Below are 13,402 nucleotides of genomic sequence, written 5' to 3'. Positions count from 1 at the left end.
CTGGGCCACCCAGGCGCCCCTTGATGGCCCCGTGTGTTTGTGTGGGGCTCACCATGAGCAGTGTGACCTCCTCCCAGATTGCCAGTTTGCTTGTACTCCTGCTGGCCCCTCCGCCAGACTCTGTGAGACTCCGGCCTCACGCAGGGACTCGTGACCACAGTCCACCCCCTCGCTACCCCTCCGGCAAGCTGTGGCACCGCGGTCGTGCTGCTGTGCAGAGCATCGTTGCCTTCAGGCAGTGACGCTGCAGGGCTGTGGGCAGGGTTGTTTCTGGGCTGCATGGAAAGCTCGGTGGCCCGGCCTCCCATATCTCCACCCTCAGTGCATCTGTTGCTCTCTGACTGCCATCGGGGAAAGCTGTCAAATACAATGGCATTCAGAAAGTGGTAACGCAAGCAGCCAGGAGATCACCGAAAGACGTCCCGGGCTACCCGGAGGACCCAGTTGTCCCCTGTGACTTGAATGATGATGTTCACTCCGTCTTCCACCTGGGGGCTGGCATCCCGTACGGAACCAGCCTGCCAGGCCCACTTACCAGTATGCAGGTGATATGTTCATACATATGTGCACACAGGCCTCCTGGTCCTTGTGACCTCTGAGGACATCAGCCTTGGACCACAGCAAGAATGCCAGAGGGACAGAGAAGCTCTCTGCTCCCGGCCAGGCCCTGACCCACCTCTGCGTCCAAGGCACTGAACTTCTCCGTCCTTGACCCGGTCCCACCCAGGCCCCCTGAAGAAGGGAAGGAGCGTAAGAGCCCCACCTCGTCACGTCCCATCAGGATTCCCGACGAGGTGTATACCGTCCCTACCTGGGAAAAAAGGCAGAAGGGAGCAGGGCAGGGAGGGAGATCATTCCCCACGGAATGTACTCATTTCCCAGGTTTTCATTCCCCCAAGGGTCCTGGATGAAAAGTTAAATGTGATACCCGCCCAAAAAGCTAAAAGCCTGTGTTTCTCAAAAGTCACGCAGTCTGCAGCAGGAAGATCTCTTGTACTGAATGCCCGTGTCTCGCTTGCGCAGTCTTCCCGGGGGGTCGCCGGGGCGGGAAAGGGGAGAGTCTTGTAGGTTTGCAAAGCAGGGGAGGGAGACCTGCCCGCGTGGGGAAGGCAGGTTACTCAACAATTCAGAGCAGAGGAAGCTGGAGCGAAGCAAATATGCAAATCACGGCACGGAGGTTGGGGCAGAAAGATGCTGCAAATTTACAGAACGCCAGGTTAATCCGAGCCCATAGGAATGTTTGTTTCCATAAGATGCGATTTTTATGAATATTTACATACTTATTTAAGAAATCATATTCGAAATGTTTAATTCAGTAACTTATGTATTACTAAACGCACTCAAAACATGGGCTTTTACCGCTAATGAGAACTGTGTCTGCCTCGGAATGAGACTGTTCATCCTCTAGTCCTGGGGGAGGGCGGGGACGGGATGCTGGAGGTCCTTCCTGTCTGGGGCAGCGAACCCCAACCAGGGAAATAAATGAGCATTGAGTGAGCACCTACTGGGTGCCAGGGGCTTTCCTTGGCATTAGACCACAGCTGTTCCGGACACACAGTGAGAAATATATTTTTGCACTCCTCTTCCTCACACACGCACGTGTGCACACGCCTCACACAGCACGTTCTCACATCTGTAACTGGAGCAGAAGTCTCATCCAACCCCTTCTTCCCGCGGGCCATCCAGGCTGGTACTGTCCATTCGGTTTTACCGTTTAGCTCGAGCCAGACTCTCCGAACGGACTTTGGGACTCGCCCACCCTCGATCCGGGGCTTTGGGACTCCGGCAGAACTTAACTCTGCCGGGGAAGCGGTTCAGGAAACAGGCTTGGGGCTCCCAAGGCGCTTGGGTTCAAGTCCCGGCTCCGGTGCCCATGGGCCGTGCGGCTTGAGTAGGGCCCTTAGCCTTCCCCGGTTTCTTCATCTGTACCGTGGGGACGGTGACTTCGCCCACCTTGTAGCACCGTTGTGAGGTCTAAGAGAGGGCACGCAGGTGAGCAGTAGCACAGGACCTGGCCCGTAGTGACCTCCTAGGTGCGTGGTAGTAGCTGGTGCGGTGACGAAGCCGTCGCGGGCTGCAGCGCCCTGGTAGCGAAGAAAAACCCCGGAGCCAGACGGCCTGAGCTCAGAGCATACATCCACCCCTGATGACCCCTGTGGCCTTGGGTGAGTTAGTTAAACTGTCTGTGCCTCCAGCTCTTCGCCTGCGACATGGGGGTATGAATAGAACACTCCTCGTGGGGCGATTCCGAGGATTAACAATAACGCGTCCGAGTAACACGCTTAGAGCTTGGCGGGTAACAAGCACGGGGTAAATGTGTCTTCGTCTTCACGCATCCTTGTGAGATCAGTTTCCCCCCATTTCACAGCTGGGAACACTGAGGTCCGGAGACTCTGAGCAGGCTTCCCCCAGGTCTCGTTGATACCAAGTGGTAGACTTGGAATTGCAAGTTCTGAGCCCCCAGTCCGGGCCTGAGAGAGGCTCAGAGTTCTGGGGACCCGAGAGCATTTCTCAGGAGGCACAGGGACGCGCCAGCCACGTGCCCCAGCACGTAGGCACTGCCCTACGCACCGGGGAGTGTGAGTGGGGAGGTTGGTGCGATCAGTGGGCACGTAATCTAGTATTGGCCTGGGCGTCACGGTGAGGACGTTGAGTTTTCCTGTTAGAGATGACATAACGTGGTCCCCAAGTGGACTGTCCACGTGTAAAATTGGCTTCTTGAAAATACCTCTCTTCAGCTGCATTCCGTCACCTTTTCGTCACCTCTTGCCTTATTGTCTTCCACTGATGGCTGGATGCTGTGTGCCGAGGGGCACGGTTGAATCAGGAGCTCAGGCCCCTTCTCTCTCCCTGCTGCACACTCTACCTGGAGCCTAGGAGATGCGTCAGCGTGTGGCTTCCCCTAAGTGCTGGGGCCAGCCCCACCTGAACCCCATGGGCTGAAACTGGGTGGTGGGGGGGAGAGGAAGAACGTCAAGATGATGTCATCAGGAGAAGGGAAGTGGATGTTGGCCAATCAAAGCCAACTGGTATCTGCCAGTCTTGGGTTCTCGGGGCTGTGCCGTTGAGGCAGGGAACGGGATAGTTCTCCATCCAGGAGTGGAAATGGCAGCAGCCTGGGAGTCAGGAAACCTGGTCCAGGTTCCAGTTTGTGCTGCTGTCTAGTTATGGGGCCTAGCTCAAGCGTGTTCTTTCTGTCCCTTTGGCCTCGGTGTCCCCATCCGTGCACTGGGTGAGGGGGAGGGTTCTACCCCGATGTTTCAAGATGTTATAGACTCTTTCCGTGTGGTCCTTCAGTTAGGATCCGGAGATGAAACTCGCCCAGAGAGGGGTTTTGAGGAAGAAACGCTAAAACGTTGTGCCTCGAATGAGCTTTTGTGGTTGAGAAAGTCCCTAGCAGCAATTCTCCAAGGTTCTTCCCACTCAGGGGAGCAGCTAAAGTCACAGCGTTAGTGGATCATCACTCCGACAGCTAAAGCCCTTCCAATTTTTCTTTTCCCTCCAGGCGTCACCGCATCGGCCCCTCCGAGCGTGTCTCCGCTCTTCGCAAGGTGAGCACCCTTGCCCGCCTCCTCTGCCTCCCTACCTTTCCCCTCCTTGCGGGGCTGAGGCTCTGGGGCCTGAATCCCCAGAGAGGAATCCCAGCACCAGCACTTAACAGCTGAGCCACCCGGAGCACATGACGCCACCTCCCAGGCCTCGGTCTCCCCATCTGGAAAAGGGGGAGACCGTCACGACGCCCGCCCCCTTGAAATGAGTTAAAACGTGTTAAAAGGCCTTAGAATGAAGCCTGGAGCCAAGTGTCGAGTGTTGGCTCTTTCTTCCTCCCTTCTTCTTTGTTCTTTTTGTCCGTCCTTCCTTCCTTTTCCCTCCCCTTCCTCCTTCCTTTCTTCTCCCTCCTTTTCACTCTCCCTCCTCTACTCTGTCCCCGCCTTCCCTCCCTTTCCTGCACTCCCTGCCCCCCTCTTGCCTTCTGTCCTCTGCCCGGCGAGTGGAGGAGACGGGCCAGTAAAGCAGAGACCCCCTCAGGTGGACGGGCAGCATCAGCGTTGCACCAGAGGTGTGCGAAGGGCAGAGCGAGCTCCCTGATGGCCACGGCTTCCGGAGAGCCCTCGGTGGTCAAGGTGCTCTCGGCCTAGAGGGTCAGCTCCCCCACATGCGGACACGCACCTCCCTTGACAACACTGGAGAAGCAGTTTGGAAGGAACACACTTTCTCAGCCCTCCTTTCCTTGCAGACGGTTTGGGGATTGTTAGTAGCAACAGAGGTCTGTTCGATCCACCTAAACTCTTCTTTAAGGCCGTGGAATTGGAGAGTTCCACTCCTCTTTCTCTAGGTTTTCACCGTAGCCCCAGATGAATCCGCAAGGGAGAAAGGGGTTCTGATGGGAAGCCGGAGTTGGTCGCCTGGAATTTCCACCTTCTCGATCGAAGGACAGGTGTGACTTGGGAGTAGGCTCAGATAAGGTTCTATGCTCAGCCCTGAGTCCCGAGTCTCGGGACTCATGCTCAGGCGCGACAGAGAGATGTTGGCAGCTGAGACGCCCTCCAGGACTGGTTCTGGCGTCTCCAAGTCCAGTGAGTTCCTCACGCGCTTTGGAACAAGTTCCCCAACCCTTTATCAGCGTAGAAGTCAAAAGGAAAGGAGGGCAGGAGAACATCTTTTTGTAATTCTGTAAACCTTTGCACCCATCTCACACCTGCTGTGAGGCTTCTTACATAGAAGGAATTCGGGAAAGGAAGAGATTTTAACTAACGTGATGTAACCGGGGGTACCTGAGTGGCTCAGTCAGTTAAGAATCCCGAGTTCGGTTCAGGTCATGAGCTCACAGTTCATGAGTTCGAGCCCCGCGTTGGGCCCTGTGCTGACAGCTCACAGCTCAGAGCCTGGAGCCTGCTTCAGATTCTGTCTCTGTCTCTCTGCCCCTTCCCCTCTCGCTTGCTCTCTCTCTCTCTCTTTCTCTCTAGTAACATTTCAAAAAAAAATTTTTTTAATAAATAAAGTGATGTAACCAAAATGGAATCCAGTCCAGAGTTGGGGATCTCATTAACATCTACTGGCAAGCAGGCTGGTTAGAGCAGGTGGGTACAGGATGTCGGGTGCAGAAGGCCCTAGTGTCCCCGTGTGTGAGCTAAAGAAAGACACTGGCCCAGTGAAGTGGTTAAGGGTGCAGCCTCTGGAGCCGGGTTCAAAGTCTGCATCAGCTGTGCAATCCTAGTATGTTCGTTCTCTCTCTGCCTCTGTTTTCTTATCTGTAAAATGGGGATAAGGATAGTAACTACCTCCAGGGTCGTTGTAGTTGTATGAGGTTTAAAGGAGCCAGTCTACATAAAGGAATTAGGAAGGTGCCTGGCACGTAACGGGCACAAGAATTTTTAGCTGTTTTTGTCACTAAAGGAGGTGGACCCGGTGGGGGCTGTTACAGACAGAGTGTGGTGGTTCAAGACGTGGCCACTACTCAAATTGGTTGGTAAAGCCACACAGGAGTGCAGACCTAGGCTTTGTAGGTGTTGGGGGCAGGGGGAGGAGGGGGGACGGGAAAAGAGAAACCTCCTGGTTTGAAACTGTTGGCAATGAATGCAGATTAAAGAAATAAATAACTGCACGAGCCAAAGAAATTATCCATTATCAGGGATCCATGGACTGTGCATGACCATCTTGTCCCCTTCTGCTAGAATAACCCCCCCCCTTGATGTGACTTATCGCTGCCTGCAGGGCTGGGCCCATCTCAGTCTCTAAGTGAGAAGAGATGCAGTTTTGTGGTTGTAATTGTGAACCTGGAGTCAGATTCCCGAGTTGAAATTCTAGATCCCCCGCTTCCTTGCTGTGACCTCAGGTCTCGGGGCTTTGGCTTCCTCTTCTTGAAAGTGGGAGTTACAAGAACCCCCCCCCCCCACCCCAGAGAGTTGTTGTGAGCATCTGATGAGATATAATGCACGTATCGGGCCTGTGTGACACATTTCAAGCCTGTGGTAAGAGCACAGGGATTGGGAAGCACTCATTCATTATATTACAGATGTCCTAGTAAGTGGCCCTTTAAATCCCAGGCCTTCATGGAACCTGTTAGTCACCATGGAGTGCAGAATCCATTTGTGTTCTTGGGTTGCGTGTAACGGAATATGGCCTCCAGCTGATGTTAGCCCAGAAGGACCTATCCGGAAAGTCTGGAGCAGCTCCCTGTGTAAGTGAGAGTGGAATAATCAGGACTTGAGAAAGATCAAGAAAAGGACAGCCTCTGGGATCCAAGCAGTAGGAAGGAACGAAAAGTCAGGCTCCTCAGAGTGTAGCTGCTGGAATGAACTATTCAGCCCAAGACTTAAATTCCCGGGACAGGATCTGATTGGATGAATTCCGTCACGAGCCCACCCCTTGGCTAAGAGCAGGGCATCTCGATTGACAGCCGTGTCCCAGCTGCAGTCAACTGAGGTGGTGTCTGAGTTAGGACGGAGAGGAGAGGACAGATAGGCCTGTGCTGCAGTAGTCAGTGGTGTGGACCCAGTGACTTCACACAACAAAGGCTCGTTTCTTCCTCAAAGTTCCGTGCGGATTCGGTGAAACTCTCCGGGGCATCTCTCCTCTACACGCTGACTCAGGATCCAGGAGATATCCGTACCGTAGCTCTGACGTCTCAACCCTGACACTTGCTGCCAACAGAGGAGAGAGGGCAGGAGGGTCGCAGGGGATGGTTTTATTGGCCAGACCTGGGCATGGCTCATACATTCTACGGGGCAGAATCCAGTCGCGTGGTCGACCCTGACTGCAAGGCAGGCAAGAAATAAAACCTTCCCGGGGCCCAGGAAGAGGAAAAGGAAATGGGATTTGATGAACAGCTAAGTTGTCGTCTCTGCCCTGGAAGGAGTTAAATACCCAAAGGAAAATGGTAGCGGTGACGCCGCGATAAGGGGGATGGGGTGGTAGCCTGGCTTCGGAGATGTAATCTTCTCTTTTTCCATGCAGATCTTGTCCACGTGTCCTGCACGGCCAGCCTCCCACGGCCATGGCAGCCTACGGCCAGACACAGTACAGTGCAGGGGTCCAGCCAGCTGCCCCTTATACCACTTACCCACCTCCGGCACAAGCCTATGGAATCCCTTCTTACAGTGAGTACCAGACCAAGCCCTCGCTCTCCCCCTGGGGTCCCCAACATTGTGGCCTTTCTTCTGTCCTGCTGCCTCCGTTAAATGCAAAATGATAAATGCAGCCAGCCTCATTTTGGAATGGGAATAGAGGGAAAGGACAGACACATTTAAATATGGTTCTAGTTCGACAGATTCTATCAAGGCCTCTTTTGCTTGCAAGAGTAAGAAACTTAACCCAAGCCAGGTCAGGAAAAATGGAAATGTAATGACTCTCATACGGGGAAATCTAGAGATACAGCTAACATCAAGTACGGCCGGACCCGGGTGCTCAGGGGAGGTCAGGCGTACCACAGCTCGCTCCAGATTCGGACGTTTCCCTCTGCGTTGGCTTTAATCCCACACGGGTTTTTCCCATGTGGCAGCAAAATGGTGCCCGTCCCTCCGGGTTGGCATCCTTTTAGCTCAGCACAGCCAGTGGAAGGAGAGCCCATCTTTCCCAGCGGCCCCACCAGAATCCCTAGGAGCCCTCGTTGGCCCAAGTTGGGTCACGTGACAATGCTTCAAGCTAGTCAAGAAGGTGAACATGAGAGAGATAAGAAGGCTGAAGTGTGTGGATTGTATCTGAGGGAGAGATGGTTCTCGCGAAGGAAAGTAAGCGGATGCCGGGAAGGCAAAAACAACAGACCTACAGACCGTGACTGTCAGAACCTTATTGCTACAAACCGAAGAGTCCGTGAACCTGGCCCAGCATCCACCGCTCACCTGCCCCCATCTGTACGGGTCAGGGTTCTCCAGAGAGGCAGAACCAATGGGATGGAGATATCTATATCTATATCTATATCTATATCTATATCTATATCTATATATTGAGACAGAGAGAGAGAGAGAGAGAGAGAGATGATAGGAACTGGCTCCCCCAGTTATGGAGGCTGGGAAGTTACAAGATCTGAGGTTGGCAAGCTGGAGACCCAAGAGAGCCCATGGTGGCATTCCAATTTGAGTCCAAAGGCCAGAGAAAAGGAGGGGTGATGGTGTAAATTCTGGCCTAAAAGTAGGCGGGCCCAAGACCCAAGAAGGGCTGACTTTTCAGCTCCAGTCTGAAGACAGGAAAAGACTGATGTGCCAGGTCAAACACTCAGATAGAAGGAGTCACCTCTTACTTAGTTAGCCTTTTTGTTCTATTCAGGTCTTCACTTGATTAGGTGAGGCCCACCCACATTAGGGAGGGCAGTCTGCTTATTCAGTCTACAGATTCAAATGTTAGTCTCCTTCAGAGACACTCGCACACAGACATACCCAAGATAATGTTTAACCAACTGTCTGGGCAGCTTGTGGCCCAGTGAGGGTGACACATAAAATTAACTATCACACTGCCTATGGCTTATAGTCATGCTAGTCCTTCCCATCTTAACTGATGTATCAACCCAAATCTCTTTTGGTAGCAAATGACAAAAATCCAGTGCTAATTAGCTTAAGGAAATAAGGGTGTTGACTGTAAACCATAGCTGAACAATCTTAGGGTATGAGCTTCAGGCAGGGCTAAATCCAGGTACTCAAGTGATGATATGAAGAATCAGTCTCCCTGCTTTCCTTTGGAAGGTTAACCTTCATTCTGAGGCTTTCCCACTGTGGTGTCAAAGACAGCCCTCACAGTTCCAAGCTGTACCTCCCCCCAAAAGAGAGCTTCTCTCGTCCAGGACTTCCTGTACCATCCCAGGGATTCCTCTGACTGGACTCCCAGTCACTGGGGCAGAGACACTGGGGCAGAGAAGATAGAATGCTCTGGATGGCCACATTTGGCCACATATCCACCCATGGAACCACGAGTCAGGTCAAGCTCATCCAAGAGAACGGAACTGAATGTAGGGCAAGGTAGTCCCCGGAGGAGGAAGGGACAGGTAGAAACCACAGACGCCTAGTGGAAAGGTAGTCAGGAGACCTGGCTTCTGGGCCCAGCTGCCTCTGACCTTCCCAGGCCTCAGTTTCACCGTCTGTTAAATGAATGTATCATCTCATCTTCCCAACTCGATGGTGTGGCTCAAGCGCAGAGACTGAGTCTTTCCTTTTTTTCCCTTCCTTTTCTCCCTCTCTACCTCTGCTCTGTTCTTGTGTTCATTCATTCATTCATTCATTAATTCATTCACTCAGCATTGGGTCGTGTGCTAGGCACACAGAGGCCAACAAAGCAGAATGGGCCCTCTGTGGAGCTTACAGTCTGCAACAGAGGCTGAAAAGTAAAGGCCAGTGGGTAATGTGGGTATCTCTTTTAACCTATAAAACATGCTTAACGTTTAAAAAATTAATTGCTAATTTTAGGAGCACCTAGGTGGCTCAGTTGGTGAAGTGTCTAACTTGATTTCAGCTCAGGTCATGATCTCATGCTCGTGAGATTGAGCCCCATGTCTGGATCTGCGCCAAATGTACCTTGCTTGGGGTTCTCTCTCCCTCTCTCTCTCTCTCTACCCGTCCCCCACGCACATGCACATTCTCCCACGCACATGCGTGCATGCTCTCTCTCCCTCAAAAGTAAATAAACATTAAAAAAAATAAACATTTACAAAAAATAAATCAATTGCCAATTTTAAAATGCGAAATGCTAATGTAAAAATTTACATTTCTGGGGTGCCTGGGTGGCTCAGTCGGTTAAGCATCTGACTTCGGCTCAGGTCATGATCTCACGGCTTGGGAGTTCGAGATCCACATCGGGCTGTGCGCTGACAGCTTAGAGCCTGAAGCCTGCTCCGATCTCTGTCTCCCTCTATTTCTGTCCCTCCCTGCTCATGCTTTCTCTCTCTCTCTCTCTCTCTCTCTCTCTCTCTCTCTTTCAAGAATAAACATTAAAACATTTTTTTTAATTTAAAGATTCTCTCCACCTCTACCCCTGTGCCCCCCTCACACTTGTTCTCTAAAATTAAAAAAAAAAAAATTATATATTTCTAACGTCTTTCAAAAGAGAGAGAGAGATGATCCCGCAGCACTGAGCCCACATTCTTTTTTGTGTCAGGAATAGGTGACTCTGAGGCTGTGCCCATTAGCCTAAATTTGTCATGCTCCCCACCCAGCCCACATGGCTCTCTTGAATTATCTGCCTGTCCCCCAAAGACGTTTGAGTTTGCACCTCCTGGCCTAAAGGGAGAAAAACATTTTAAGATTTACAAATCTTCGCGTGTTTCGAACTATGCTCTGTGATACGAGGAAGAGAAGTCAGTTGTGAGGGAGAACGGGAGGAAGGCTTCATCTAGGCTCCAGCTTCGGGGAGGCCTTTTAGACAAAGAGCTGGTTCAGCATCCTAAGAACTGAGGCAGCCTCCAGGCAGGGGGGCCGCCCGTCGGAAGTCAGAAAGCCCCGAGATGGGAGGAATTTGGAGAGTCCCAGGAGCCCAATAGCCACAGCACAGTGAGGGATGAGGTGGGTGAGGCGGGCAGAGCCCGCGAGGCCTGGGAAGGATTTGGGGTTTTATTCAGAGCGAAACGGGAGCTCATTGGCAGGTTTATAAGCAGAGGGCTAAACGCTACAGTCTGGGTTTTTTTTCCAAGATCGCGTCAGCTGCCGTGGGGAGCTTGGATTGGAGGGAAGGAAGAAGGCAGCAGGCAGCCTGGTCAGAGACTGAGGAGGAGTGCGGGGTGACGGTGGTGGCCCGGGGCAGGGCAGTGCATCGACTGAATAGACAGGGGGTGATTCTAGGAGTAAGAGTGGTGGGTCCTGTTGGGGCAACAGGCCAGGCGTTGGGAATAGTCACCGTCGCTGAGCTGCCGTCGCCTCAGTCCTCAATGTTCTCTGTCCTTGGGGGTAAAGAACCAGCTCAGGGTCCCCTAGCTGGTCAGTGGCATTAGACCCAAAGTAGCCTGGCCCTGGAGTCCCGTCTCTTCATCATTGAGCTCTAGTGCCTGAGCCTGCATCCCATAAATCCTAGGGGATTACCTGTGACAGTCCTCGGCCCACAGGTGTGGACATTGTTTCCAGCCCTCTGTCCCTCCTGTGCTAGAAGGCTTGTGATATAATCCCGCCTAAGCTACCCCACCTGGCTGACAGCCAGGGACACCGAAGCCGTATTATTTTTCGGCATAAAAGAGAAAACTGGCCCTCCTGTGTCCAGACACAACGTGGCAGGTGGTACAAGCATATGTCCTGGGCTCACCGCACCCCCCCCCCCCACCGCCACATATTGGTCCTGACACACTGGACAAGCCCCTTCAGTTTCCTCCTTCGTGCAGCAGGGGTGCTACTCGTCTCCTCGCCATTACCGGGAAGATAGACGAGGCTGTCTGTGTCAGAGGTCGGCCACCGTTGTCTGCAAAGGTCCAGATGGTCCTTCTGGCTCTGCGGACCCTAGAGTCCCTGTCGCAGCCATTCAGCTCCGCCACCATAGTGTGAAGGCAGCCGGACGATATGGAAACTGTGTGTCTGTGTCTGTGTTCCAATAAAGCTTTATTTACACAGACAGGAAGTAGGCCAGACTTGGTCCACAGACCGTGATTGGCCAACCCCTGATCTCTGCGAAGGGATCAGCTCACAGGGCTGGCCCAAGGGACATACTCAATCAAGACAGCAGGGTCTTGCCAGGCTGCCACACACACCTGGAATGTTCATGTCCCTGAACAATGACAGGTAGGATGAAAAGCCATTTTCCTTCACCTGTGCCTGCGCCTGAGCAAGCAGTGTTTGCTCATTGTCTGGACAAACCTTGTTGAGTCTTGTTAGGAAGCTTTTTCAGTGCTCCTTGGCAAACAGCATTATTTACTTTTGTGCAAATAGCTTCAAGGCAGTGACACATTTGAGCAAGCTAGAGGGAAGAAGGTGAGCGGTATTGAATATGTTTTTCCTCGATTTGTTACGCAACATTTAAGACATCGGTAAAAGCCTGAAGACGAACACTACAAATACCACGATCTGGAATCCAACGTGAGAAATAAAAAGCATAAAAGGTCATCTCCCTTTCTTCTCAGAGACACCCACATGCCTGGAGTTGATGTTTATCATCCCTCTGCATTTCTTTATGTAGACTAGGGGTCAGCAGACTTTTTCTGTGAAGAGCCTGATAGTAAATATTTTTAGCTTTGCAGGCCCTACAGTCTTTCACAGTCACGAAGCTCTTCCATTCTAATGCAGAAGAAGCCTTCCTCCACAAACGAATGGATGTGTCTGTGTTCCGATAAAACTTCATTTGCAAAAAACAGGCATCAAGCCCCATTTGGCCCATGGGCCTATGTAGAGTATTGTTTTGCGTGTTTTACAACTTTATAGACGCTGTTTCTTTTAGTCTCTATTCTTTTGACACCTGCTTTTTCTACCCACCCTTAGGTCTTATGAAATTTATCCCTGTTTGTGCCTGTGGCCGTAGTTCATTCATTTTCACTCTGTGTAATATTCCATATTCCATTATTTGATTGTGCCACAACTCATGCATCTGTTTTTTTAAACTATTTTTTTATTTTTTTGAGGGGGGAGGGGCAGAGGGGAGGGGGAGGGAGAGAGAGAGGGAGACAGAGATTGAGAGAGAATCTTAGCAGGCTCCACACCCAGCACGGAGCCTGACGCAGGGCTCAATCTCACAACCACGAGATCATGACCTGAGCCAAAATCGAGTCAGACACTTCACCAACTGAGCCACCCAGGGGTCCGTCATTTATCTCTTATACCCCAAACTTAATCACTTAAAACAACACTGGTAAACTATTTCTGGTGCTTCTGTGGATTGGTTGGGTAGAGTCTCTCCTGGTCTCCCTGGGGTCTCTCATGAAGCTGCATTTGGCTGGCAGGTTGGCTGGCATGGCTCCCTCCACCTGCCCTTTAATCCTGTGCTTGCTCACAGCATGCTGGTGTCAGGTTTCCAGGAGGGCAGAGTTGGGGCGCATGAGTGGCTCAATCTGTTGAGCATCCCTCTCTTGATTTAGGCTCAGGTCATGATCTCAGGGTTTGTGAGATCAAGCCCCACATTGGGCTCATGCTGACTGCACGGAACCTGCTTGGGATTCTCTCTCCTCTCTCTCTCTCTCTCTCTCTCTCTCTCTCTCTCTCTCTCTCTGCCTCTCCTCCACTCGTGCTCTCTCTCTCTCTCAAAATAAATGGACTTTAAAAAAAAAAAGAGGAGGGCAGAGGTAGGAGCTTCAAAGGCACTTGACAGCTAGTCTCCAGAACTCCCATCACTCAGCCACTTCTATCAGTCAAAACAAGTTACAAGGCCAGTGGAGATTCTAGAAGTACGAAAATGGACTCTGCCTCTTGACAAGAGAACCTGGTCATGTTTTTCAGTCTACCCTAGAATATCTCAGTCTCTTAAAGAAGCAGAAGTCTTCCCCAACAGGAAGTGAACGTGTTGGCAT

At 51.8% G+C, this 13,402-nt stretch overlaps 1 protein-coding gene across 5 annotated transcripts in view; it reads left to right on the top strand.

Annotated features, from left to right (window-relative positions):
* Window positions 1–13,402, top strand: part of EYA2 (EYA transcriptional coactivator and phosphatase 2) — a 256,555-nt gene that overhangs the window by 94,219 nt on the left and 148,934 nt on the right. For 2 of the 5 annotated variants that reach the window (XM_042930777.1, XM_042930776.1), the window contains exons 3-4: window positions 3,506–3,551; window positions 6,958–7,100. In XM_042930777.1, coding sequence (XP_042786711.1) covers window positions 3,506–3,551; window positions 6,958–7,100 — 189 coding nt within the window. The other 3 variants (XM_042930778.1, XM_042930779.1, XM_042930780.1) reach the window with 3 other exon arrangements.

The sequence above is a fragment of the Panthera leo genome, chromosome A3 (genome assembly GCF_018350215.1).
Source record: "Panthera leo isolate Ple1 chromosome A3, P.leo_Ple1_pat1.1, whole genome shotgun sequence".
In the NCBI taxonomy this organism is placed as follows: Eukaryota; Metazoa; Chordata; class Mammalia; order Carnivora; family Felidae; genus Panthera; species Panthera leo.
This window is presented reverse-complemented; position numbering and strand designations above follow the sequence as displayed.